The 27,056-nt window shown below is 38.8% G+C and overlaps 1 protein-coding gene across 1 annotated transcript; it reads right to left on the bottom strand.

The window, feature by feature from the left end:
* Window positions 1–243: 243 nt before the first annotated feature.
* LOC112285834 (putative copper-transporting ATPase HMA5) lies at window positions 244–5,299 on the bottom strand. The gene is made up of 5 exons (XM_024527093.3): window positions 4,650–5,299; window positions 4,033–4,167; window positions 2,637–3,737; window positions 1,220–2,374; window positions 244–1,047 (listed from the first exon to the last, which is right to left on the bottom strand). The coding sequence occupies exons 1-5, from the start codon at window positions 4,848–4,850 to the stop codon at window positions 637–639; spliced, it is 3,003 nt and encodes a 1,000-aa protein (XP_024382861.3). The 5' UTR covers window positions 4,851–5,299; the 3' UTR covers window positions 244–636.
* Window positions 5,300–27,056: the final 21,757 nt, after the last annotated feature.

Here is a 27,056-nt window from a genome sequence, read left to right as displayed (position 1 = left end):
AGGATTTAGAGTGTGGAGCTTGATGATATTTGTTTTCAAATTGATTTGATGTGATATAGAATGGACTCTTGAAATAGTTATATAAAGAGAAACATTTTAAGTATATCTGGATTTTTACTCAAGCAATACCATTTTTAAACTGTTTTCCTTTTCAAAGTAGCTTATGTAGTAAGATTTGTTCACTTTAGAAAACATAAAATTAGGCGATAACAATGTAAATGCACATAGTCAAAAGAATCGAAATTGAACAAGAAAAATTGTATTAAATTACAAGTATCTGTAGATGAATCCCATTTAATTCGAATTATATAATGATTTGAGTATCAATTACTAGAATTTTAAGATACATAAAATATTCAAAATAAAATCATCAATAAAAATGCCCACAACAAAATAAACTAATGAATGAATAAAAAATCCTACCCTAAAATTATCAAAGGTGAACACAAATACTATAAAATGAAAAAAAAATATATCTATTTACATGTCACCCAGAGCGCTGTGTTTGAGGCGACACCCGCCCCTGAGCCCAGGCACGAGCGGGCGCCGCCTGAAATACAGCTCCCCGAAGACGCTGTGCAAAACTGATCTGCTTCGCAAAACTGTGAGAAGGCACTGGAACGTGCTCCGCGCCTACTACCGCTGTACACTCGTGTCTATCTCCTCCACCACCTTCGGCCTTTTGTAGCGTTTCAGCCACAGCGACGAACATACTACCGACACCGATGACGCCGCCATGGCTGCACCCGCCACCCACGGAGGCAACCGGAACCCCGTGCTTGGGAACAGCGCCCCCGCAGCTATGGGGATGCCCAGCACATTGTACCCCAACGCCCACACGTAGTTCAGCCAGATCCTGAAGAACGACTTCCGTGACAAGTCTATCCCTGTGATCACGTCCTCCAGGTTGCTCTTCATCAGCACGATGTCCGCCGCCTCGATCGCGATGTCCGTCCCCGCTCCTATCGCCATCCCCACGTCCGCTGCGACCAACGCTGGCGAATCGTTGATGCCGTCCCCCACCATGGCCACCGACGTCCCTGCCGCCTGCATCCCACAAACCTCAGCGTCAGCATGCTTGTTCACCAAGCGTCCTCATCACTCGCCTCTGCTTCCCCCATTACGCAATCCAATCCCACCCCGGCGCTCGCGTTCCCTCCCCAGGTCAAACTCCCCCCGCAGCCCCCACGCATGCTCGTGCACCAGGCAAACCACGAACCTGCATTTCTTCCACGATCCTGGCCTTGTCTTCTGGCAACGACTCTGCGTGCACGCATGGCCTCTCGATTCCCAACTCCCTCGCAATCGCCACGGCTGTGCCCCAGTTGTCCCCCGTGACCATCATGCTGCGCACGCCCATTGACTTGAGGATGCTGATTACTCTGGCTGCTTCCGGCTTCACTGGATCCGCGATGGACACCACCCCCACCAACTCCCTCTCGATGGCAACCATCACTCCCGTCCTGGCCAAAGTCTCCACATCGCGCAAGTGCTCCTCCGCTTCTTCCGATATGTGGATCCCGTGCTCCTTCATCAGTCGCATGTTCCCCACCAGGGTCGCCTTGCCGTCCACCACGGCGCGCACTCCCTGCCCTGGAATGGCCTCGAAATCACGCACCTCGTGTTGCTGCTGACCATGGGACGAATGCTCGCCGCTGATCTTCCTGGAGTACGCGACGATCGCTTTTCCCAGTGGGTGCTCGCTGTTGACCTCCGCTGCTGCGATTGTGTCGTAGAACACGTGCAGAGGAATGTTCGTGAGCAGCTTGGTGTGAACGACGATGGGCTTCCCGATTGTCAGCGTCCCGGTCTTGTCGAAAACCACCGTCTTCACCTTGTGTGCAGCCTCCAGTGCCTGACCCCCTTTGATCAGGATCCCCTGCGTCGCGCCCTTCCCTGTGGCAACCATTATTGCGGTGGGTGTGGCCAGGCCGAGGGCGCAGGGGCACGCGATGACGAGCACTGATATCCCGAACTGAAGTGCCAGCTCGAACTCGTCCATCGCAGCCGGAATCCATGACTTTGGGTACGAGCGTGCTTTGCCTCCAACGTACCAAGCCAGCCACGTGACGAACGCCGCGACCACCACGGCGGGGACGAAGTAAGTGGAGATGCGATCCGCATACTTCTGGACCGGAGCTTTGCCCATTTGGGCGGCTTCCACCAGCCGCACAATTTGTGCCAATGCGGTCTCCGCCCCTACGTGTGTGGCTCGAATGTGTATCACGCCGTGGTCGTTCATGGTGCCTCCTATCACCTTGTCCCCTAATTTCTTCGGTACGGGGCGGGCTTCGCCTGTTATCATGCTCTCGTTCACGAAGGATTGTCCCCACACCACCACACCGTCCGTGGGCACTTTCGAGCCCGGTACCACCTGCGCAAGCCAAAACGACTTTTCATTGCAAGAACGGGCACAACTACAATCATGGCTGCCACGCTACCCACTAGGACCGCTTCACGGGAACGACACGCACCGCAACTCTCTAGCACAAGCTTCTACAATGGCCCACATACAAACCCGACTCTGTTTCCAACCGTCCGACTCTCCGAATCGGTATGGACAGCCGCATCCAACAACCCCCAGCGAAAGCCCAAGCCTGAAACGTAGCACCTACAACACCAGCGCGTAGGCCTACCTTGATGATGTCTCGCCGCTGGATGAGCTCGGCCCCGATTTCCCTCTCTCCTGCCACGTCCCCCTCCTCGTCCAGAGTGAGCAGAGTCGCCTTGTCCGGAGCGAGGTCCATCAGCTTGGCAACGGCTTCCGAGGTCTTCCCCTTGGCCATTACTTCCAAATACTTTCCCAGGATGATAAACGAAATGAGCATCGCGCTCGTTTCAAAAAAATCCGTGCCCTTGAACGTAGGAGACGTAGCCGCCCGCAACACTATGTACACAGAATAAAAGTACGCTGCGTTCGTGCCCATGGCAATTAGCACGTCCATGTTCGACGACCCTCGCCGGAGCGCCTTGTACGCTCCCACGTAGAACCTTCTCCCGATAACGAACTGCACCGGAGTCGCAAGAATCCACCGCAGCAAAGCTCCGATCGACAAGCCGTTCAGCCTGCCGTGCTCCAGACCCTCCATAATGCCTGGTATGTACATAAACACCATGGACAAAAAGAACACTGGGACCGTGAACACCAAGCTCCAAAGGAAGTACTTCTTGTGGTGCTGGATCTCCAAGCCCCTGTCGTGACTCCCACGACCACGAGGTGCCTCCAACTTCGCTGTGAAAACTCCCGCCTGCTCGATGGTCTCTATGAAAGTCCTCGGCCCAGCCCTGTCGGGCTCGTACGATACTGTGACCATCGCATTGCTGAAATCCAAATCCACCGATGTCACGCCGGACAGAGCCACCAGCATCTCTTTCACGAGCTGGAAGTCCGCTGCAGCCGTCACGCCTTCCAGCTGCAGACGGATTCTGTTCGTCTCTTCACCTGCGATCAGAAGCTCGGCCTCGTAACCCAGGTCATCTATGGCGGCGGCAAGCTGGACGTGAGAAATCACTCCAGCATCGTGCCTCACCTCGCACTCCTCCGTGGCGAGGGCTACTACGGCCTTTTGCACTCCATCCAGCTTTTTCAGCGAAGACTCTATGGAGTTTGAGCAAGAGGTGCACGTCATGCCCTTGATACGAAAACGGCTGATGCTCCCGCTCCGTTGACCGGCATCGTCCACAATTGCTTCCGCCTCGAACCCCGCGTCCTCGATCGCCTCCCGAATGCTTTCCTCCTGGATTCCACTTTCCCCGTGTAAGATTCAATGCCTTCCAATTCCACCGCTGCCCACATCCATCTTACTTCTGAGCTCCTAGCTGCCACGGTCCATCTGGCGGATTGCTAAATTGACCCTCTCACCACATGCAAAGTTTTGGAGCACCCCTCACTGCACACCTTTCAAGTCGTTTCCTACAACATTGCTACAAGCATCTTCTTGCCGTCCGCATTGCACCGCGTGCTGCGCGAACGATCCCCGCTTCACCGGTCCCGACGGAATTCTGAACAACACGGAGTGGGAGGAATTGTACCTGTACGAAGGCGGGCCTGTACACAACTTGAGCCCGGTTCTGCAATACTGACACCGTTGCTTCCTCGATGCCGGGCAACCTCTTCACGGCTTTCTCGATGGACCCCGCACACGCTGCGCACTCCATCCCTGTAACCTGTACACCCAATCAACACATACATATGAAATGACGACCCCGTGGAATCAATTGCCAAACCACACATGTCCCATTTGAACCAGCCCCACGCACGTTCTACCACTGGATCAGAAAGTCGAGCGGCGCCGCTAAACGTTGCTAGCACGATCCGCTTTCGGCCCCTGGGGTTCTCCTATGCAACAGACCTTTGAGGAATTCTGCTCCCATTCATCGCTCTCATGTTCAAGTGCTCATCACTGCTTTTCTCGCGAAATCCCCGACTTATTCCAGCGCCAAGCACTTTCACCACGACCGTTCCTACTGGAATTTAACAGGGACTCACAACAGAGATCTCCCCTCCTCCCAGGCCGGGCGATAACCTGCCCAGATATGGCGTAAACAAGAAGGCAAGAAAATCACTCCAAAACAACTCCACAACCACGCCACTCCGGCGTTTCAATGCCGCTGCTAAACCCGCACTTTGTGAGGGTTGCATTACAGACCTTCAAATTTGCTTTGCGAATCTCCGAGACGTCAACTTCGCCATGCAAGGGCGACAGCGGGTACCGCGGCATTGACGGATACCGAGTTGAAGACGACAAACTGCGCTCCAGCAAAACATCCTCCTTCTTCTTCTTTCTCCTCTCGCTCTCCGTCGCCGACCCCGTTCGAGGTGCAAGCACAACTTTCATCAGCGACTGCATCGCTCCACAACCACCTCAATCCAGCTCTCACGCTCTTCAACTCTCTTCTGCTCCCTCTCTCTCTCCCTCTTTTACGAGCCTCTCAAGAAATCCTCTACAACCTCTTCTACCTGCAATCACGACCGTCCCCGCTCCGAAGCTTACCGCAATTCTCACGCCTGCGCTCTCAATTCCCGCCCACGCTAATCCCAACGACACAAGGTCCTATTCAAACAAGCGGCTGATGCGACACCAGGTCCTCCCCACGTCACGTTCCCCGTCATGCAACTCAGACAGCAGCGCGAATAGGCGCAACACGAACCGTATCCAATTTCAATCCCTACGCTGACTCTACTCCACCACTCTCTCCCACCCCTCCTAATATACCTCACGAAATCGCTGCGCCGTCACCACGGAACGAATTCCTTGTGTCGCACTTTCATGGTGGATCCCAGGATCTCGAATAAGTTCTCGAGGTCTCGAGAGCTGCAGGACCCTTGCGTTGTTCATGAAGGTGGGCCCCACTGTCAATGCCGTGCTCGGCAGGCTTGTCTATTAACAGCTGTCCAATGAAACAAAGCGAACGATCCCCCAACACCCAAGCAAAATATACTCGACCAGAAGCTTCATGCCCAGTTTCGACCCCAACCCACTCACGGCATCAGGGCATGTCCAGATAGACGTCGGAGGGGTCGGGACAGGAGGCCGCGAAAGCATCGCAGACGGCTCACGTTCACTGATGTCTCGCGGATGTCGCCATTCACGATTTCCAATGGTTCATGAACACACTCATCTACTGCAGTGCCGCATTGCGATGCCGTTGCGAACACAGTTGCGAACGCAGATGCGGAGCAACCCGATGACGAACACTTCTGTCCGGGTATCTGCGTCTTGCGGACGAATCCTGGTCGTTGTCAAGGAGTAGCTCCACCGCTTGGCCTTCAATCTCCTCAGCAGTGCTCAATTTCAGTGTTGCTGTCACACCGACATCTCTGTGTTGTATCCATTGAGCGCATGCACGCCGGCTGATGGTGATGGGGCTCCTTTGCTGTGCGTAAGGTAGACAACCCATTTCAGATAACTTAAGCATTTCAGCATATATGCAGTAGGTGCATAAATGGAAAAAAAAAAAAAACCAAAACAAAACAAAACAAAAAAAAAAAAAAAACGGGAAAGATCCGGCAAGCTCCTCCTCACTGGCGCTTGGATTACTGCGAGGATGTGTAATACCACATATCTGGCCTGCGAGCTATTGCGAGGTCCAATGCTCAATACCCTGACACATTGTGTTAGGATTTGATAAATTTATATACAATAATTTAAGCAAGTAAGATATCAATTGAGGATAGGACTTTTTTAGGATTAGGGTTTTAGTTGAGCCTAGCAGTGGAGGTTGCACTAAAGTGAGTCATAGTGCCTATAGTACCATTTGTAGTGGGATTGTAATAGTGTGAGGAGACAACATGACGATAACCACGACCTATGCTGTGATACTAAAAAGCAAGTTGACACATGCATCCCTGTCTCTTACAACATTGAAGGTGTAGTACAAGAAGAATAGATCTAAGAAAGAATAATTGGAATTTGAATTGGTTGCTACTATTGAACAAATGGAGCGGCTCATAGATATCCATCCCATGCGAGCATCACCAACTAAGATCCTTTCTAAAAGATTTTTTTGTAGCAAAAAAGATTTCATACTAACAAAATGTGTTGTTTGGGTGATATTAAACGAGGCCAAAGTACCAAAAGAAATGGATTATTTTTAAAAGAAAGTCATAATAGCATATATTGTGGAAGACAATCAATTACCAAAAATCATATAAGACTATGTGACAAGTATCTCAAAAGAACTTGGAAAAGAATTGAATTTAAGTCGCAAATTAGATCATGGCTTCTTCTAGGTCATAGGAAAGGATGTGTCAAGGACATGAATCTCAAAGAAAGAAAACTCAATACACTCTTGTATCACTCAAAAAGATTAAAAAATCACTCAAAGATAGTAATATATTGAACTAGAATGGCTATTGCTAAAGACAAGAATATTAAAAAGTCTTAAAACAAGACTAAGGACTAAAAAAGCAATGACAACAATGAAGAAGGCTTTACTCTTGCTTCTATATTTACTATCTAACAAGGAGCTATATGACAATGTTCTATAGGATCTCCAATACGTGTTCATTTTATAAAGCATATGTTTTAATTTGCAAGACAAGTTTCTTATATATGCACCATATTGTTGCCATATTGTAACACAACTATATGGTAAAAATATAATCAAAAATAAAATTTTAATTAATATTTAATCATCTTAGTTCAATAGTAATTCAAGACATTTAAGCATGGCTTTTATAAAAATCTCTTAGTTTATTTTCTTATCTTAATAGCTAGTAGATTCAAGGTTGGTTAATAATTTTACCTTCTAAACTATTAAATTTCTTTTATTGGCTTAGAAAGGCCATAAATTGATAAAAAAAAAAAATAGTATAAAAAAGATAAATAATTAATATAATTGATACTAGACTTAAGTTGAAGATAAGATCAAACTAAAAAATCCCTAGGATAGATTGGATTGATATCCGAGGATTAACCATTTGTGGAACATACTTGAAATCAAACCTCCAGTCACTAAAATGGCTGCCTAGAGCAAAATAGGGATTCATTTGAAGATCGGCAATTGGAGTTTGTAAGCTAGCTTCAAGCTTATTCCAAAGTTCTAAGTCTTGTTTTCTTAGGATTTGGAATGAATTTTTAATTGTTGTTCAAAATCAAGATTTGTATCAATAATTTGGAATTTATGCAATATAATCAGGGCTAGCACTCTTCACTACTTCATGCAATTGGTGTCACTGCTCAACATTGTCCAAAGAAGCGATGCAATTACAAAATGAGGAATACTACCATCAAAGAAAATAGTATGTCAAAAAATAAGTTTGTCTAGCTACAATAGGGACAGTGTAGCTAGAACCTTATACAATATCTAATGAAGGTCTTATTCTCTCCTCAAAACCTTCTCTTTATTTTACAATAAATGTTATTTTAGGACCTTAACATCACAAAGCCTCTATCTTATTAGATTCAAGAGCCTCAGCTTGTTTCTTAGATGAAGAATTTGCTAAAAGATATAGCATATCTTTAATGAAGAAAACTAAACATATTCATATAGAAGTCATAGATGGTCGTCCATTGTCTTCAAAAAATTTTATTCATGAAACTCTTCCTATAGAAGCAATAAATAATAATTATAGTAGCTTTGTAATATTTAATATGATTAAATCTTCTTCTAATTGAATAATTTTAGATTTATCATTGCTAAAAAAATATAATCCAAAAATAGATTGAATTTCTTGTAGTCTTGATTTATTTGAAAGTATAACTAAGAATATAATTGATCAAGTAGAAAGACATAAGTCTACTATAATTAAATCTATATTTGTAGGTGCAAAAGCTTTCTTGCATGTTAGAAAAAAAAGATTATCTTATGTCATTCATATTGTATCCATTTCAAATGGTAGAAAGACTTCAAGCGGCATTCTAAGCCAATATTAAGATTTTCAAGATGTATTTGAGAAAAAGAATGCTGATATTCTACCAAAATATTATCCCTATGACTATTCAATTGACCTTTAAGAAGGAACTCAAGTGCCATTTGGACCAATTTATAATTTATCATAAAATAAATTGGCTAAATTCAAAAAGTATATTGAAAAAAATCTAGCCAAGAACTTTATATGCCATTCCAAATTTTCGACAAGAGTTCTAATTTTATTTGTAAAGAAAAAAGATGGATCATTGCAAATATGTATCGATTATCAAGGACTCAATAAAATCACCATCAAGAATAGATATCTACTACCTTTGATATCAAGACTTCTTGATTAATTATATCAATCTAAGATCTATACAAAAATAGATCTATAAGGGGCATACAATTTGGTATGCATCAAAAAAGGAGATGAATAGAAGACTACATTTTGAACAATGTATAAACATTTTGAATATAATGACATGCCTTTTGGACTTATAAATGCACCAATAGCTTTTGAATATCTAATGAATGATGTTTTTTGAGAGTTTTTAGATGACTTTGTTGTTTGTAACCTAGATGATGTCTCAATCTATTCTAATAATATATAAGAATATGAATTTTATATTTATTGTGTATTACAAAAACTAAGAAATACAGGACTTTATGCCAAGATAGAAAAGTGTATATTCTACACTACTCAAGTCGACTTCTTAGAATACATCATTTCAAATGATGGATCCTAAAAAATTTCAAACTATTATAGTTTGGAAGATTTCAAAAATGGTAAGAAATGTCCAATGTTTTGTGGAATTTTCCAACTACTACCAGATCTTCATCAAGAACTTCTCTCAAGTTGCAACTCCACTTATCCATTTGACTTATAAAAACAAACTTTAATGAAATCAAGAAGTAAAAGTAATATTTCAAGCTTTGAAGAAAACCTCTATTTTTACACCAATCTTATATTACATTGACTCTTGTAAGATATTTTGTTTCAAAATAGATGCATCAAACTTTACTTTGGATGCCATATTATTATATATAGAAATAGATAATAAACTTCATCTAATAGCTTTTCATTCAAGAAAATTTCTAATAGCCAAGATCAGCTATAAGATTTGTGTCAAAGAACTTCTTGCAATTATAATTTTTTTTGAAGAATGATGCAATTATCTAAAAGGTGCTTCTAACCCAATATTTATTTATTCCAACCATAAGAATCTTAAATATTTTATATAAGAACCTGTTTTGAATCATGGCCAAGTCAATTGGAGTATGTCTTTATCAAGATTTGATTTTAAGATTACTTATCGACTCAAAAAATACTAAAGTTTGTCAGACACCTTTTTTAGATATTTTTGTCTTGTATCATAAGAAGAAAATACATCTTTTCATTAACAAAGCATGATTCTCTTGATGTTGGAGCATTTTCATCTTCAAGTAATAAAATCAATATTGACTATTGATTCAACTCTTGTCAAGTAGTTTTGATCAAGTATATCCTTTGATCCTTTTATTTATGATACCAAGAATCTTTCTTCTAAGTCTTATGATGCTTCCAAGTTCAAGTTCAAAAAAAACCTACTCTATTTTAAAAGACACTTATACATTCTAGAAGGAAAAGCATGTTTATGTATTTTTTAAATATGTCATAACTTTCCAACGGCTTGACATTTTGGATACAACAAGACTTTAAAACTTATATCTAGAGATTTTTAGTAGTTACAAGTATGAAAGGGAGTGAAAGACTTTGTTTAGTTATGTAACATTTTTTCAAGGTCAAAAACTCTTTATTATTGACTTTATTGACTTTTCCAACTATTACCTATTCAAGAACAACCATGGTCTTTTGTTTCTATGGATTTTATCAAGGATCTTTGAGTCTCAAATTCTTATGACTCTATATTTATGATAATAGATCATTTCACCAAGATGGCACATTTTGTACCATGTACAAAAGCTATTATATATAAAAAAATAGTCAAGCTTTTTCTTGATAATATCTATCGATATTATGGATTACTTAAGTTAATTTAGTTTGTATCAAGATTTTAAAAAAATCTTTTCAAGATTCTAAAAGTAGACATAAAACTATATTTGGCTTTCTATTCTCAAATTAATGGACAAATAGAGTGTATAAATCAAGCTTTAGAATACTATTTAAGGTGCACCATCAATTACCAACAAGATGATTAGACAACTCTTTTGCTATTGACAAAGTTTGTTTATAATAACATAGTATATTTTTCTATATAATAAATATATATATATATATAATTTTTTGCTAATTATGGTTATTATCCACAACTTAATGGTTTTAATTTTTGAAAAGTTGATAATCATGTGGTAGAAGATTTGGCAAAATATTTATTTGAATTACATACAATAATGAAGGGACGTCTAAAAGATGCTAAAAAACAATAAAAGAGCAATGTGGATGCTTATCATAAGGAACAACCTCATTTCTACATTGGTGATAAGGTATGGTTACTTTGTCATATTATTAAAATTATTTGTTCTTATGACAAGTTGAATTATCATAGATTTGGACGATTTCCTATTTGTGAACAAGTCAATTCAGCTGCTTATCAATTATATCTATCATAGTCTATGAAAATCTATTCCATATTTCACATGTTTTTTTAAAAGCCATATAAAACAATGAATATCCTAAGAAGAAGACAAATACCACCGTTGTCGTACTGTAAATGCTTACAATATGTAAAAATTAATTAAAACATATTATATGTTAATAAATCTAGATGTGTGTTCGAGTGGCTAATAGATTAAATTAAAAGGAGTTGGTATAAGAAACTTTACTTTGTTTCTTTACTTGTTTTGATTTTGACATTAAAAAAAAAAAATATAGGACCTAAATGTTTAGTATGAAGCCTTGGGAGAAGGTGGAAGCTTAAGGATGAAAATCTAAACTAGAAGGATGCTAATTGGAGGAATGAAAGCAAGTCATGGTGAGATGAAGGCAAAGAATGTGAAGGAGTTATAAGGAGTTGAAGGCGGCGCTTTCAAATCAAAGGTAGTAAGTAAGCGGTTTTGTTTGTAGTAATGGTTGGAGCCATAACTTGAGTATTCGAACGAATTTTTGACTCAAACTTTTTGGAGAATGTACATTTTTGTGTTAAAAAGCTATACATATAAATTTCGTAGCATTTGAGCTTATATTTTGTGAGATATGAAGAAAATTGCATGCAGGTATATAAAGACAAAGATTTGAAGCGGCTGTTAGGGTTTTCAAGATATCTCAAGATCCGCAATGAATTTACAATTAAAAATTGTTATAAAAGTTAATAAGAATACATCAGTACCTCATGTAAAATTTGAGTTTGTTTGGACGGTCGGATTAGGAGATATGAGGTGTTGAAGTTTGGAAAAATCTCCACATAAGAATATACAAGGTTTTAGAGGATTTTATCATATTTTGGATGTTGTTGGTTACTTGAGGCTTGTGTATTTGGTATAATTGCTCAAAAGAGAAAATTTATATATAAACTTAGGGCTTCCTTTATTTTGAAGCTTGATTGAATGATTAGTGACAGCCAGAAGCCTAACATTTTCTTAAGGCAAATTCTCTCTACCCCGACACCGCCTTCTATAGAAGTGGGTAGTAATAAGAAATTTGAGGTGGAAGAAGTTTTAGACTGAAGGTGGCATCGACATAGGTTGGAATATCTTATTCATTGGCTCAGATACAATATTAGTAAATAGACATGGGAGCCAATAAAAAATCCTACAAATGTAGTAGAGAAGGTCAAAGCTTTTTATCAATGACATCCATCAAAATTAAGATAAGAGATAGTAAACCTTTACTATAAAAGAATTACAATTTATGAAAGATTACATTCTACCTCCTATCCTTGTTTGTAATTTCTATATAATTGTGGTGTTAAGGATATGGAGAATCAATAGCCAACGAATTTAACTCAAGAGCCATCATTTACTAACTTATTAGATGAGATATTGCAACTATCAAAGCCTTTAAGACAAGATAATAAAGGTGAAGACTTTCAAGAATGACATGTTTTTTCTCAAATAGATGGCAAGATACAATGTGTTTAATTTCATGACCTAGGAAGAGTCTTTCAATGTTTGGTGTCAAGGACAAGAACTCGATGAAAAATAATTCAGATAAGTGAGCCTTCACTCAAAGAGAGGTAACAAAATATATATAAATAAGTATATATATTGTAAGAGAAATTGGAATGGCTAATGCCAAAAGACAAAAAAACTAGAGACCCTTGATACTAGACTAGAAGCAAGAAAAGAGTTGACAAGAGTGAAGAGAGCTTCACTCTTGCCTCTATATATACTATCTAACTAGAAGCCACGTGGCTATATTCTATAAGACCTCCAATATGTGTTGACTTTCTACGCCACATGTCTTTGCTTGCAAGGCAAGTTTTCTATGAGTGGACTACGTAGTTAGCTTGTCCTTCAAGCTACCAACATGTGTGGCACATGGCTAACTTGTTGACCAAGTTTCTAACCTAAAAGTCAACTATGGACTCATATAAGGTCAAAGCAGCGTCTATGAAGCTTCTAGGAAGTTTCTCTAGAAGATATTGCACAATTAACCTACTTTGAATATTGAATCAACAGTCAATATTGATTTCATTGCTCGGAGATGAAATTTCTCCGGTTTCAAGAGGACTGTTCTTTTTTGCTCAAAAGCTATATCTCCTTCTTTTGGTGCAAAATAAGAACGTCTAGATAAGGCATCGGATAAACCTTGTTGTTTTCCTAGCCGATAAGTGATAATGAACTCAAATCTTGACAAAGACATACTCCAACGAGCTTGACGACGATTCAACACGTGTGCTGACATGAAATACTAGAGGTTCTTGTGATATGTATACACAGTGACTGGACTAGAAGCGCCTTCTAGATAATGACGCCATTCTTGAAAGGAATCCACGATTGCAAGAAGTTCTTTATTGTGGATCTCATAATTGATCTCGGTTGCTGAGAATTTTCTTGAATGAAAAGCTATCAGATGAAGTTTGTCATCTGTTCCCATTTGTGATACAACTGCACCCAAGGCAAAATCTGATGCATCTGTTTCCATAAAAAATGCCTTGGAAAAGTCAACATGATATAAGACTGGTGTAGAGACAAACGATGTCTTCAAGGCTTCAAATGCTGCTTCCGCTTCTTCATTCCATTGCAATTTATTTTTACTAGTCAAGCATGTAAGTGGAGCTGCAACTCGTGAGAAATCTTTGATGAAGATCCTATAGTAATTGGCAATTCCAAAGAAACATTGGCCATCTCTTACTGTCCTTGGAATCTTCTAATCCATGATTGTTTGGACTTTCTTAGAATCCATCATGAGACCATCATTTGAAATGATGTATCCTAAAAAGTCAACTTGAGTAGTGTGAAATACACACTTTTCCATCTTGGCGTACAATCCTGCATCTCTAAGTTTTTGTAATACTTGACGAACATGTATTTCATGTTCTTTGACGTTCTTAGAATAGATCAGGATATTGTCTAGATAACAGACGACAAAATTGTTTAAGAATTCATGAAATACATCATTCATGAGATGTTGAAAAGCAGCTGGTGCATTCGTGAGTCCAAAGGGCATGACATTATATTCGAAATGTCCATACCTGGTTCGAAACGCAGTCTTCCATTCATCTCCTTCTTTGATCCGTACTAGATTGTATGCTCCTCTTAGATCTATTTTTGTATAGATCTTAGCTTGATTCAACTGGTCAAAGAGTCTTGATATCAAAGGTAATGGATACCTGTTCTTGATTGTGATCTTGTTGAGTCCTCGATAATCAACACACATTCGTAAAGATCCATCTTTTTTCTTTACGAATAGAATTGGAGCTCCTGCTGGAGATTTTAAATGGCGTATGAAATTCTACGCTAAATTCTCGTCAATATATGTCTTGAGTTCAGCCATCTCATCTTGCGATAAACTGTAAATTGGTCCAAATGGTGGCTGAGTTCCTTCCTTGAGGTCGATTGAACAATCATATGGACGATGCTCACGAAGAATATCTGCATTCTTTTTCTCAAAAACGTCTTGATACTCCTGATATTGACTTGGAATGCCACTTGAAGTCTTTAAGTTTTCAGAAATAGGTGCAACATAAAAAGCAAAAGTTGATCCTTCTTTTGCTGCGTGTATAAATGCTTTTGCACCTATCAGTGCGGGTTTTACTATACTAGACTTATAATTTTTTACTTGGTTAGTAGAACTATTAATAACGCTCTGGGAAAAATCAAGTTTACTCGAATTCCAATCTATTCGAGGGTTATACTTTTCTAGCCAGGATAAACCTAAAATAACTAGATTGGACGGGGATTTAATTATGTTAAAAGCTATGTAGCTATCATGACCGTCTATTGTTACTTTTATAGGATGAGTTTCATGAGTGACATCTCCAGAAGACAAGGGACGACCATCTGTCACGGCCATAATCATGTAAGCTAATAATTACATATAGAAATAGATAGAAGTAAGTAAAAGTAGATAAAAGTAAATTAATTCTATAATATTTAATATAGAAGCTTCCTAGAAACTTCTTAGACGCTGCTTTGACTTCATAGGTGTCTTTAATTGACTTTTTGGATTAGAAACGTGGTCAACAAGTTGGCCATGTGCCACACATGTTGATAGCTTAGAGATCAAGCTAACTATATGGCCCGCACGTAGAAAAACTTACCTTGTAAGTCAAGGCATGTGTCCTACAAAGTCAACACATATTGGAGGTCCTATAGAACGTCGCCACGTAGCCCCTTGTTAGATAGTATATATAGAGACAAGAGTGAAGGCTTCTTCACTCTTGTCAACTCCTTTCTTGCTTCTAGTCCAGGTTCAAGAGTCTTTAGTTTCTTGTCTTGTGGCAATAGCCATTCCTGTTTCCTTTTAATATACCTACTTATTTATATTTTGACTTATTATATCGAGATAGCCTTTTTGTATATTTTCCCTCATCGAGTCTTTGTCTTTGACAGATTGTCAAGAGTACACTTACAATATCAGAGCTTTGTTTTTCTTGAGTGAGAGTGGATTACTCCTTTCTCTTGACAAGACATAAGCGTATTAGAAGTTTGCGGATTATCCACTTCTAAACTGATATTGTTCTTAGTATCTTCTTTGTTATCAAGTCTTTCTTTTCTTTTGTCTTGAGCAGTTTCAAACAAATTTTTCTTAGTGTCATTATGGCAGAGCTTGTTGAAATGAAGAGTGCAATGCCACAAATGCAAAAGCAAATGAGGGAGTTAATGCTTACGATGCATCAACTCAATTCACCAACACATGAAAGAACAAGAATAGCAGAAAGTGGGGATATAGAGATGATCGGAGCTGCTTCAACATCTACAACAAATCACGTTCCTTTTCCAATTGTACAACATCCTGTAAACACTAGAGAACCAAGAATTGCCTTACCCGAGAAATTTGATGGTACGAGATCTAAGTTTCGAGGGTTCATTAATCAAGTACAATTGGCAATTGAACTTCAACCGCAAAGCTATCCAACTCCAAGATCACAAGTCAAGTTTATTGGCATTCTACTTTCTGGTTCTGCATTATCTTGGTTTTCGTCTTTTCTTGAACAACGAAATCCAATATTGGACAATTTGGAAGCTTTTTTGGCGGAGTTTCGATCTATGTATGGTGAACACGATGCAACTCGTGTTGCAACAAATAAGATCCGAATTCTGCGACCAGAAAATCGCTCAATAACAATGTATGCTTCACAATTTTGACAACTTGCAATCGACATCAAGTGGGATGATGCTGCACTCATCAGTCAATTTCTTTATAGATTGCAATACGAAGTAAAGAAATTGATGCTCAACTTACCTGATCCTCAAACTTTGAGTCAAGCAATCGATTTTGTGGTAAAATGTGATAATCGACTTTTCAAATTTCGATCTAAGAATCATTCACGGGAACCTCAACGTTATTACTCAATGGCAACATCAACATCTTTGCCAAACGTACATTCAGAAGTAGAAGACATGCAAATTGACGCGGTACGTTTTAAACCTCTAACTGAGCAAGAAAAGATTCGTCGTCGTCAAGAAGGATTATGTTTATATTGCGGAGAACCTAAGCACACTGCTCAACATTGTCCAAAGAAACAACGCAACTATAAAATGAGGGGTACGACGGTCGAAGAAGACAACATGTCGAAAAACGGATTCGTCCAGCTACAATAGGGACCGTGCAGCTGGAACCTTGTACAATTCCTAATGAAGGTCCTATCCTCTCCTCAGAACCCACTCCATGTTTTATAATAGACTTATATTTAGGACCTAAGAATTACAAAGCCTCTGCTTTATTAGATTCGGGAGCCTCAGCATGTTTTTTAGATGAACAATTTGTTAAAAGTCATAAAATACCCTTTGTACAGAAACCTAAACCTGTACATGTAGAAGTCATAGATGGTCGTCCCTTGTCTTCTGGAGATGTCACTCATGAAACTCATCCTATAAAAGTAACAATAGATGGTCATGATAGCTACATAGCTTTTAACATAATTAAATCCCCGTCCAATCTAGTTATTTTAGGTTTATCGTGGCTAGAAAAGTATAACCCTCGAATAGATTGGAATTCGAGTAAACTTGATTTTTCCCAGAGCGTTATTAATAGTTCTACTAACCAAGTAAAAAATTATAAGTCTAGTATAGTAAAACCCGCACTGATAGGTGCAAAAGCATTTATACACGCAGCAAAAGAAGGATCAACTTTTGCTATTTATGCTGCACCTATTTTTGAAAACGTAAAGACTTCAAGTGGCATTCCAAGTCAATATCAGGAGTATCAAGACGTTTTTGAGAAAAAGAATGCAGATATTCTTCCTGAGCATCGTCCATATGATTGTTCAATCGACCTCAAGGAAGGAACTCAGCCACCATTTGGACCAATTTACAGTTTATCGCAAGATGAGATGGCTGAACTCAAGACATATATTGACGAGAATTTAGCGAAGAATTTTATTCGCCATTCAAAATCTCTAGCAGGAGCTCCAATTCTATTCGTAAAGAAAAAAGATGGATCTTTACGAATGTGTGTTGATTATCGAGGACTCAACAAGATCACAATCAAGAACAAGTATCCATTATCTTTGATATCAAGACTCCTTGACCAGTTGAATCAAGCTAAGATCTATACAAAAATAGATCTAAGAGGAGCATACAATCTAGTACAGATCAAAGAAGGAGATGAATGGAAGACTGCGTTTCGAACCAGGTATAGACATTTCGAATATAATGTCATGCCCTTTGGACTCACGAATGCACTAGCTGCTTTTCAACATCTCATGAATGATGTATTTCGTGAATTCTTAAACAATTTTGTCGTCTGCTATCTAGACGATATCCTGATCTATTCTAAGAATGACGAAGAACATGAAATACATGTTCGTCAAGTATTACAAAAACTTAGAGATGCAGGATTGTATGCCAAGATGGAAAAGTGTGTATTTCAAACTACTCAAGTTGACTTTTTAGGATACATCATTTCAAATGATGGTCTCATGATGGATTCTAAGAAAGTCCAAACAATCATGGATTAGAAGATTCCAAGGACAGTAAGAGATGGCCAATGTTTCTTTGGATTTGCTAATTACTATAGGATCTTCATCAAAGATTTCTCACGAGTTGCAGCTCCACTTATACGCTTGACTAGTAAAGATAAATTCCAATGGAATCAAGAAGCGGAAGCAGCATTTGAAGCCTTGAAGACATCGTTTGTCTTTGCATAAGTCTTATATTGTGTTGACTTTTCCAAGGCATTTTTTATGGAAATAGATGCATCAGATTTTGCCTTGGGTGCAGTTTTATCACAAATGGGAACAGATGACAAACTTCATCTGATAGCTTTTCATTCAAGAAAATTCTCAGCAGCCGAGATCAATTATGAGATCCACGATAAAGAACTTCTTGCGATCGTGGATTCTTTTTAAGAATGGCATCATTATCTAGAAGGCGCTTCTAGTCCAGTCACTGTGTATACAGATCACAAGAACCTCGAGTATTTTATGTCAGCACGCGTGTTGAATCGTCGTCAAGCTCGTTGGAGTATGTCTTTGTCAAGATTCGAGTTCATTATCACTTATCGGCAAGGAAAACAACAAGGTTTGTCTGATGCCCTATCTAGACGTTTTTATTTTGCACCAAAAGAAGGAGATGCAGCTTTTGAGAGACAAAGAACGGTCCTCTTGAAACCGGAGCAATTTCATCTCCGAGCAATGAAATCAACATTGACTGTTGATTCAACTTTTCTCAAGAAAATCCAGTCTAGTATGTCCTCAGACCCTCTTGTTTATGATATCGAGAATAATTCTTCCAAGTTCCATGATCCTTCTAAGTTCGAGTTCAAGAATAATCTATTATATTTTGAAGGACGCTTATATGTTCCAGAAGGAGAAGCACGTTTACGTGTTCTTCAAGCACGTCATGACTTTCCAGCAGCAGGGCACTTTGGATATAATAAGACTTTGGAACTCATATCAAAAGATTTTTGGTGGCCACAAATGAGGAAGTCAGTCAAAGACTTTGTACAATCATGTGATATTTGTTCAAGATCAAAAATTCCTCGTCATTGACCTTACGGACTTCTTCAGCCATTACCTATACCAGAACAACCATGGTCTTCTGTTTCTATGGATTTCATCACAGATCTTCCAAGCTGAAGATCTTATGATTCTATATTTGTGATAGTAGATCGTTTCACCAAGATGGCACATTTTGTGCCATGTACAAAATCTATCACAGGTGAAGAAACAGCTAAGCTTTTCATTGATAATATCTATCGCTATCATGGATTACCTAAAGATATCATATCGGATAGCGGAACTCAATTTGTGTCAAGATTTTGGAGGACCCTTTTCAAGATTTTAAAAGTGGACATAAAGCTATCTTCGGCTTTCCATCCTCAAACTAATGGACAAACAGAGCGCGTAAACCAAGTCTTGGAGCAATATTTAAGGTGTACTATCAACTACCAACAAGATGATTGGACAACCCTTCTGCCATTGGCAGAGTTTGCTTATAATAATACGGTACATTCTTCCACGCAACAAACACCTTTCTTTACCAATTATGGCTATCATCTACGACTTGATACTTTTGATTTTTCAAAAGTTGATAATCCTGCAACAGAAGATATGGCAAATTGGTTGTCAGAGTTAGCTGCAATAATGAAGACGCAATTGAAGGAAGCTCAAGAACGACAAAAGATAAACACAGATCTATATCGTAAGGAGCAACCACAACTCAATGTGGGTGATAAAGTATGGCTACTTCGTTGCAATATTAAGACTACCCGACCTTGTGACAAATTGGACTATCGTAGGCTTGGTCCCATTTCTGTTTCTGAACAGATCAACCTAGTTGCATATCGGTTACATCTACCGGAGTCAATGAAGATCCATCCTGTATTCCACGTGTCTCTTCTTGAACCATATAAGACAGTGGATATACAAGGAAGAAGACAAATGCCACCGCCTCCTATAGAAGTAGATAATAATGAAGAATTTGAAGTGGAAGAGATATTGAACTCAAGGCGGCGCCGAAATAAGCTGGAATATCTTGTTGATTGGCGCGGATATGATATTAGTGAATGCACATAGGAGCCATCCAGGAATCTAGCAAATGCATCAGCTAAAGCCAAAGTTTTTCATCAACGACATCCATCGAAATCAAGATGAAAATCTCTCTTATAAAAGAGACAAGATTGAGGCAAGATAACATTCAATTTCCTATCCTTGTTTGTAACTTCTTTGCATTTGTGACGCTAATTAGATGGAGAGCCAACAACCAGTGGATTCAACTCAAGAACCTTCGTTTGCTGACCTACCGGATGAGACATTACGATTGTCACAACCTTCAAGACGACGCAATCGAGATGAAGATCTTCAAGAACAACATATTCTTCCTCGAACAGATGGTGAGATACAACGCGTTTGGTATTACGATTTGGGAAGGGACTCTCGATGTTTGGTGATTTTCCTAGAGATAGGAACTCCTGATGGTGTTCCGAATATTCTGTTCGAAGGAAGTTACGAAGGCCTCAACAATGATCAAATAATTGGGTGGTCTTCTTGCCCTGGTATGGGACACTATCGATGGTTGAGAGGCCCTATCAATCATCTTCGAAGAGAACAGAGATCAGAGTATGTGGCGAATACAATTTGTCGCATCATAAATTTCCTCAACATATGATGACCGCTCCTTGTGGAACTCGTCTCTAGAAGGGGGGGTAATGTCATGGCCATAATCATGTAAGCTAATAATTACATATAGAAATAGGTAGAAGTAAGTAAAAGTAGATAAAAGTAAGTTAATTCTATAATATTTAATATAGAAGCTTCCTAGAAACTTCCTAGATGCTGCTTTGACTTCATAGGTGTCTTTAATTGACTTTTTGGATTAGAAACGTGGTCAACAAGTTGGCCATGTGCCACACATGTTGTTAGCTTGGAGATCTAGCTAACTATATGGCCCACACGTAGAAAAACTTGCCTTGTAAGTCAAGGCATGTGACCTACAAAATCAACACATATTGGAGGTCCTATAGAACGTCGCCACGTAGCTCCTAGTTAGATAGTATATATAGAGACAAGAGTGAAGGCTTCTTCACTCTTGTCAACTCCTTTCTTGCTTCTAGTCCAGGTTCAAGAGTCTTTATTTTCTTGTCTTGTGGCAATAGCCATTCTAGTTTCCTTTTAATATACCTACTTGTTTATATTTTGACTTATTATATCGAGATAGCCTTTTGGTGTATATTTTCCCTCATCAAGTCTTTTTCCTAGACACCATCTATGACTTCTACATGTATTGGTTTAGGTTTCTGTACAAAAGGTATTTTATGACTTTTAACAAATTGTTCATTTAAAAAACATGCTGAGGCTCACGAATCTAATAAAGCAGAGGCTCAGTATTTCTTAGGTCTTAAATATAAGTCTTTTATAAAACAAGGAGAGGGTTCTGAGGAGAAGATAGGACCTTCATTAGGAATTGTACAAGGTTCCAGCTGCCTGGTCCCTATTGTAGCTGAACGAATCCGTTTTCTAACATGTTATCTTCTTTGACTGTCGTACCCCTCATTTTATAGTTGCGTCGTTTCTTTGGACAATGTTGAGCTATGTGCTTAGGTTCTCCGCAATATAAACATAATCCTTCTTGACGACGACGAATCTTTTCTTGCTCAGTTAGAGGTTTAAAACGTACCGCGTCAATTTGCATGTCTTCTACTTCCGAATGTACGTTTGGCAAAGATGATGTTGCCATTGAGTAATAACGTTGAGGTTTCCGTGAATGATTCTCGGATCAAAATTCGAAAAGTTGATTAACACATTATATCGCAAAATCGATTGCTTGACTCAAAGTTTGAGGATCAGGTAAGTTGAGCATCAATTTCTTTACTTCGTATTGCAATCCATAAAGAAATTGACTGATGAGTGCAGCATCATCCCACTTGATGTCAATTACAAGTTGTCGAAATTGTGAGGCATACATTGTTACTGAACGATTTCCTTATTACAGAATTCGGATCTTATTTGTTGCAACACGAGTTCCAAACTCTGCCAAAAAAGCTTTCTAATTGTCTAATATTAGATTTTGTTATTCAAGAAAAGACAAAAACCACGATAATACAGAACCAGAAAGTAGAGTGCCAATAAACCTGACTTGTGATCTTGGAGTTGGATAGCTTTGCGGTTGAAGTTCAATTGCCAATTGTACTTGATTGATGAACCCTCGAAACTTTGATCTCGTACCATCAAATTTCTCAAGTAAGGCAATTCTTGGTTCTCTAGTGCTTACAGGGAGTTGTACAATTGGAGAAGGAACGTGATTTGTTGTAGATGTTGAAGCAGCTCCGATCATCTCTATATCGCTACTTTCTGCTATTCTTGTTCTTTTATGTATTGGTGAATTGAGTTGATGCATCGTAAGCATTAACTCCTTCATTTGCTCTTGCATTTGTGCCATTGCACTCTTCATTTCAACAAGCTATGCCATAATGACACTAAGAAGAAAAATTTGTTTGATACTGCTCAAGACAAAAGAAAAGAAAGACTTGATAACAAAGAAGATACTAAGAATAATATCAATTTAGAAGTGGATAATCCGCAAACTTCTAATACGCTTAGGTCTTGTCAAGAGAAAGGGGTAATCCACTCTTACTCAAGAAAAACAAAGCTCTGATATTGTAAGTGTACTCTTGTCAATCAGCCAAGGACAAGAACTCGATGAAAAATAATTCAGTCAAGTGAGCCTTTACTCAAAGAGAGGTAACAAAATATATATAAACAAGTATATATATTGTAAGAGAAACTGGAATGGCTATTGCCAAAAGACAAAAAAACTAGAGACCCTTGAAACTAGACTAGAAGCAAGAAAAGAGTTGACAAGAGTGAAGAGAGCTATAAGACCTCTAATATGTGTTGACTTTCTAGGCCACATGTCTTTGCATGTAAGGCAAGTTTTCTATGAGTGGACTACGTAGTTAGCTTGTCATTCAAGCTACCAACATGTGTGGCACATTGCTAACTTGTTGACCAAGTTTCTAACCAAAAAGGCAACTATGGAATCCTATATGGTCGAAGCAGCGTCTATGAAGCTTCTAGGAAGCTTCTCTAGAAGATATTGCAGAAGTCACCTACTTTTATCTAATTTTACATACTTTTATCGACTCTTGTAGGTACTTATATGTATATCCGTGATATTTGGTGATTTTATTGGAGGTAGAAACAACTCTTGATGGTATAATAAATATTTTATTTGAAAATTTTTTTGAAAGTTTTAACAATGATTAAATAATAGGGTGGTCTTTTTGCATTGAAATAGGACATTACCGATAGCCAAGAGGACCTATCAACTACCTTCAAAGAAAACAAATATTAAAAAATATGATAAATATATTTTGCCGCATCTTAGACTTCTTCAATATGTAATTACTCTTTTTTGTAGAACTTATCTTTAGAAGGGGGAGTAATGTCATAGATATATATCTACTATAATTATTATTTAGATAATATGAATAAATAGAAGTAGATAAAAATAGATTAATTTTATAATATCTTCTAAAATAACTTTTTAAAAGCTTTTTAGATATTATTTTGACTTTATATGTATTTGTAGATGTGTCACGAATTTAGAATACTGATTGGAAATAAGAAGCTCAAGAAGAATTGGCAAGAATTAGATTAATGAGATGAATACAAGAACAACACTAGAGAGGTGAGTTAGAGCTCGAAGAGGTGTATTGTCGAGAGTGAGGATCTCCTCAGTTCTAGCTCCTATACATACTACCAGCTAGGAAGCTTCTCAAGTAGCTTCCACAAACTAGGAAGCTTTTCAAGCAGCTTCTACGAGTTAGGAAGCTTCTCAAGCAGCTTCTACAATCTATGAAACTTCTCAAGGAGCTTCCATGAGCTAGGAGGCTTCTCAAGCAGCTTCCACTAACTATAAAGATTTTCTAGAATCTTCTAAAATCTTCTACAACTTCCTAGTATATGTCCTTAACATCACTCCTCCCTTTAGCTTCGAGGTCTTTGAGAAGCACTCCTATTGCGAGTTAGTACCAACGTAAGAAGTTGAAAATTTATCGCATAGTATCTGTAATATACTCCAATTGTTGTTTGAGCGACAAATAGTTCATTGATCCTTGTAACCAACGATAGTGTCCTACGCCTTTGATTTTTGACCAGGCATGAACTTTCGTGTCTTCATTGTAAAAATGCCTTATAAATATTCCTTTGGAAAGATCATCCTAGGTAGGGTCTACCTCAAACACAATCATTAGCGACTTCTTACTATGTATCTTTTGTCGTCTTTGTAGTACAGGTAATTCTTCATCTTGGGGTCATTTTTGTGAGATATTCGGTTGACAAGACATAACTGGTATGGTATCTATCTCTTGTCTATTCATATCACACCAAAAAATATAAGCACTAAACATAGAAGAATGGGCTCAAGTTACAGATTTATAGTCTCTAACTATGCCTTTTAGAGGTTCCACCTCCCCTTTCTTTGTAAAGCCGAGGATTAAGAGGCTTCAAGGAGAAGGAACTTCATTGTAAAACTTTCATCGAAAGGGCTTAGGTTTCTGAGGATAGTGCGAGTGAAACTCCTGTACCTTTTGCCAGGCATTGATAAGATTTTTTGTTGGTTCCCATGTGTGCTCATTGATATCATAGCCGCTCTAATGCACTATGTACTCCAATTTTTCTACTTACGTCGTAAATCTAGTACCTTTTTTACCTCGTATTCCTCGTGGTTCTCAATTTCAATACTAGGTAGCGGACATTGTACTCTTCCAAAAAAATCTGACTCTCGATAAGGTTCCAACAAAAAAACATGAAAGAGTAAGTGTACCTTCATAGAAGCCGGTAATCCCAAATGATATGCCACTGGATTGATTTACTTCTGGATGACAAATGGTCCCAATCTCCAGTAGTCCAATTTATGACATGGCTGCTTGGTTTTGATATTCCGTCGAAGCAGCCATACTTTATCTCCAATTTTGAAAGTAGGTGCCTGATTCTGAAATTTGACTATGAACGCCTTGTAAGCTTTTTGGGTGGTTTGCAATTAAAGCTTCAATATAGTTTGAAGCTCCGATAGTTGTTTTGCAAATCCTTTAGTTGTCGGATTGTTATTGGTTGATGGTCTCAACAAATCAAGCTTCAGATGATATCCATAGTTGAAAAAGAATGGTGTTTGTTGAGTTGTCGCAAAAAGGGTGTTGTTATATGCAAACTCAGCTAATAATGGAAAGCCAAAGAAAGCTTGATATCTACCTTCAATATCTCAAAGAGAGATCTCCACAACTTTGATACGAATTGGATTCCTCAATCCGACACGATATCATCTAGTAAACCATAATATTGATATACACTATCAAGAAAGAGCCTTGATGTATCTTTGCTTATCGATATTTTTTTGCAAGGGACAAAGTGTGCCATCTTTGTAATCCGATCTACTACAACAAGGATGCTCTCAAATGAATTCGATGGCAGCAATTTTATAATGAAGTCCATGGAAATTGAAGATCATGGTCGATGTAGAATAGGTAATGGCTAAAAAAGACCATAAGGAGGATGCCGAGGGTTCTTGGATCTTAAACAAATGTCACAAGAGAGGACAAAATCCTTGACATCCTTCTACATTTGGGGCCACCAAAAATCTCGAGAAATAAGTTTCAAGGTCTTATTGAATCCAAAATGTCCCACAGCTGAAAAGTTGTATCGAGATTAGAAAACTTGGAATCGTGTTGGTCTCTTTGGAATATACAACCGCTCCTCAAAATGTAAAAGATCTCCTTCTATCTTAAACTTGTCATTATTTACACGTTACATGATATTGAAGGCTACAGAATCTCCAATAGTCACAATACGTACTTGGTTGAGGAAGTTAACATCAATTGGCATTATAGCAGAGCAAAGCTTGAATTATTCTGACATCAACAATGTTGTATACTATTGATCAAACGCTGCCTCTCCAGCCTTTGGCGCCAGATACGATCTCCTTGATAATGCATCGGATAGTCTTTGTTGCTTCCTAAGCCAATAAGTAATAATAAAATCAAATTTGGATAGCAGTATATTCCATCAAGCTTAACAACGATTCAAAACCTGAGCCGACATGAAATACTCCAAATTCTTGTGATCCGTGTATACGGTCACCGGATGTGCAGCTCCTTCGAGAAAGTGACGCCACTCTTGGAAAGAATCTACTATCGCAAGAAGTTCTTTATCATGGATTATATTGTTGATCTCGGCAGCACAAAACTTTCAAAAGTAGAACGCAACCAGATGAAGCTTCTCGTCTATGCCTATTTGTGAAAGTATAATTCTTATAGCAAACTCTGAAGCATCGATCTCTAAATAGAAGGCCTTTACAAAGTTCGGATGTACCAAGATTGGAGCCATAGTAAATGCCATCTTAAGATCTTAAAATACTTTTTTCGCTAGAAATCTTTATTCAAGCTTGTCTTTACATGTCAATCAAGTGAACGGAGCAGCAATTTGAGAGCAATTCTTGATGAAGATCCGATAGAAGTTAGCAAAGCTAAGAAAGCATTGTACATCTCTAATCGTTTTTGGGACTTCCCATGATACAATTGCTTCCACCTTCTTAGGGTCCATCTTCAAATCTTCCGTAGTTGCAATGAATCCCAAAAATTCCATCTCAGTTTAGTTAAATAAGCACTTCTCTAATTTGGCGTAAAATCCTTGCTTGCAAACTTTTTCAAGGACTAGATAAATGTATTTTTCATACTCTTCTAATTTTTTGGAAAATATCAAAGTATCATCTAGATAGATGACAACACAATCGTCAAGGTGCTCCTGAAAGATATCATTCATCATATGTTGAAAGATCATCGGAGCATTGATAAGACTGAAAGGCATGACATTATATTCAAAATGGCCATACCTTGTACAGAAAGCTGTCTTCCATTCGTCTCCTTCCTTGATTCGTACAAGGTTGTAAGCTCTTCTTAGATCAATCTTTATAAAGATCTTTGCATGCCCAAGTTGCTCCAGAAGACTGGATATCAAGGTTAATGGATAATGATTCTTCTTTGTCACCTTGTTGAAACCTCAATAATCCACACACATTCATGGCGAGCCATCTTTCTTCTTCACAAATAAGTTTGGTGCCCCAACTAGCGACTTTGAATGATAAAAGAAGTTCTTGGCTAG

Source organism: Physcomitrium patens, chromosome 1, assembly GCF_059467195.1.
Source record: "Physcomitrium patens ecotype Gransden chromosome 1, ASM5946719v1, whole genome shotgun sequence".
Classification (NCBI taxonomy): domain Eukaryota; kingdom Viridiplantae; phylum Streptophyta; class Bryopsida; order Funariales; family Funariaceae; genus Physcomitrium; species Physcomitrium patens.
The sequence above is the reverse complement of the archived record's forward strand: the minus strand, read 5'-3'. Positions and strand labels throughout refer to the sequence as shown.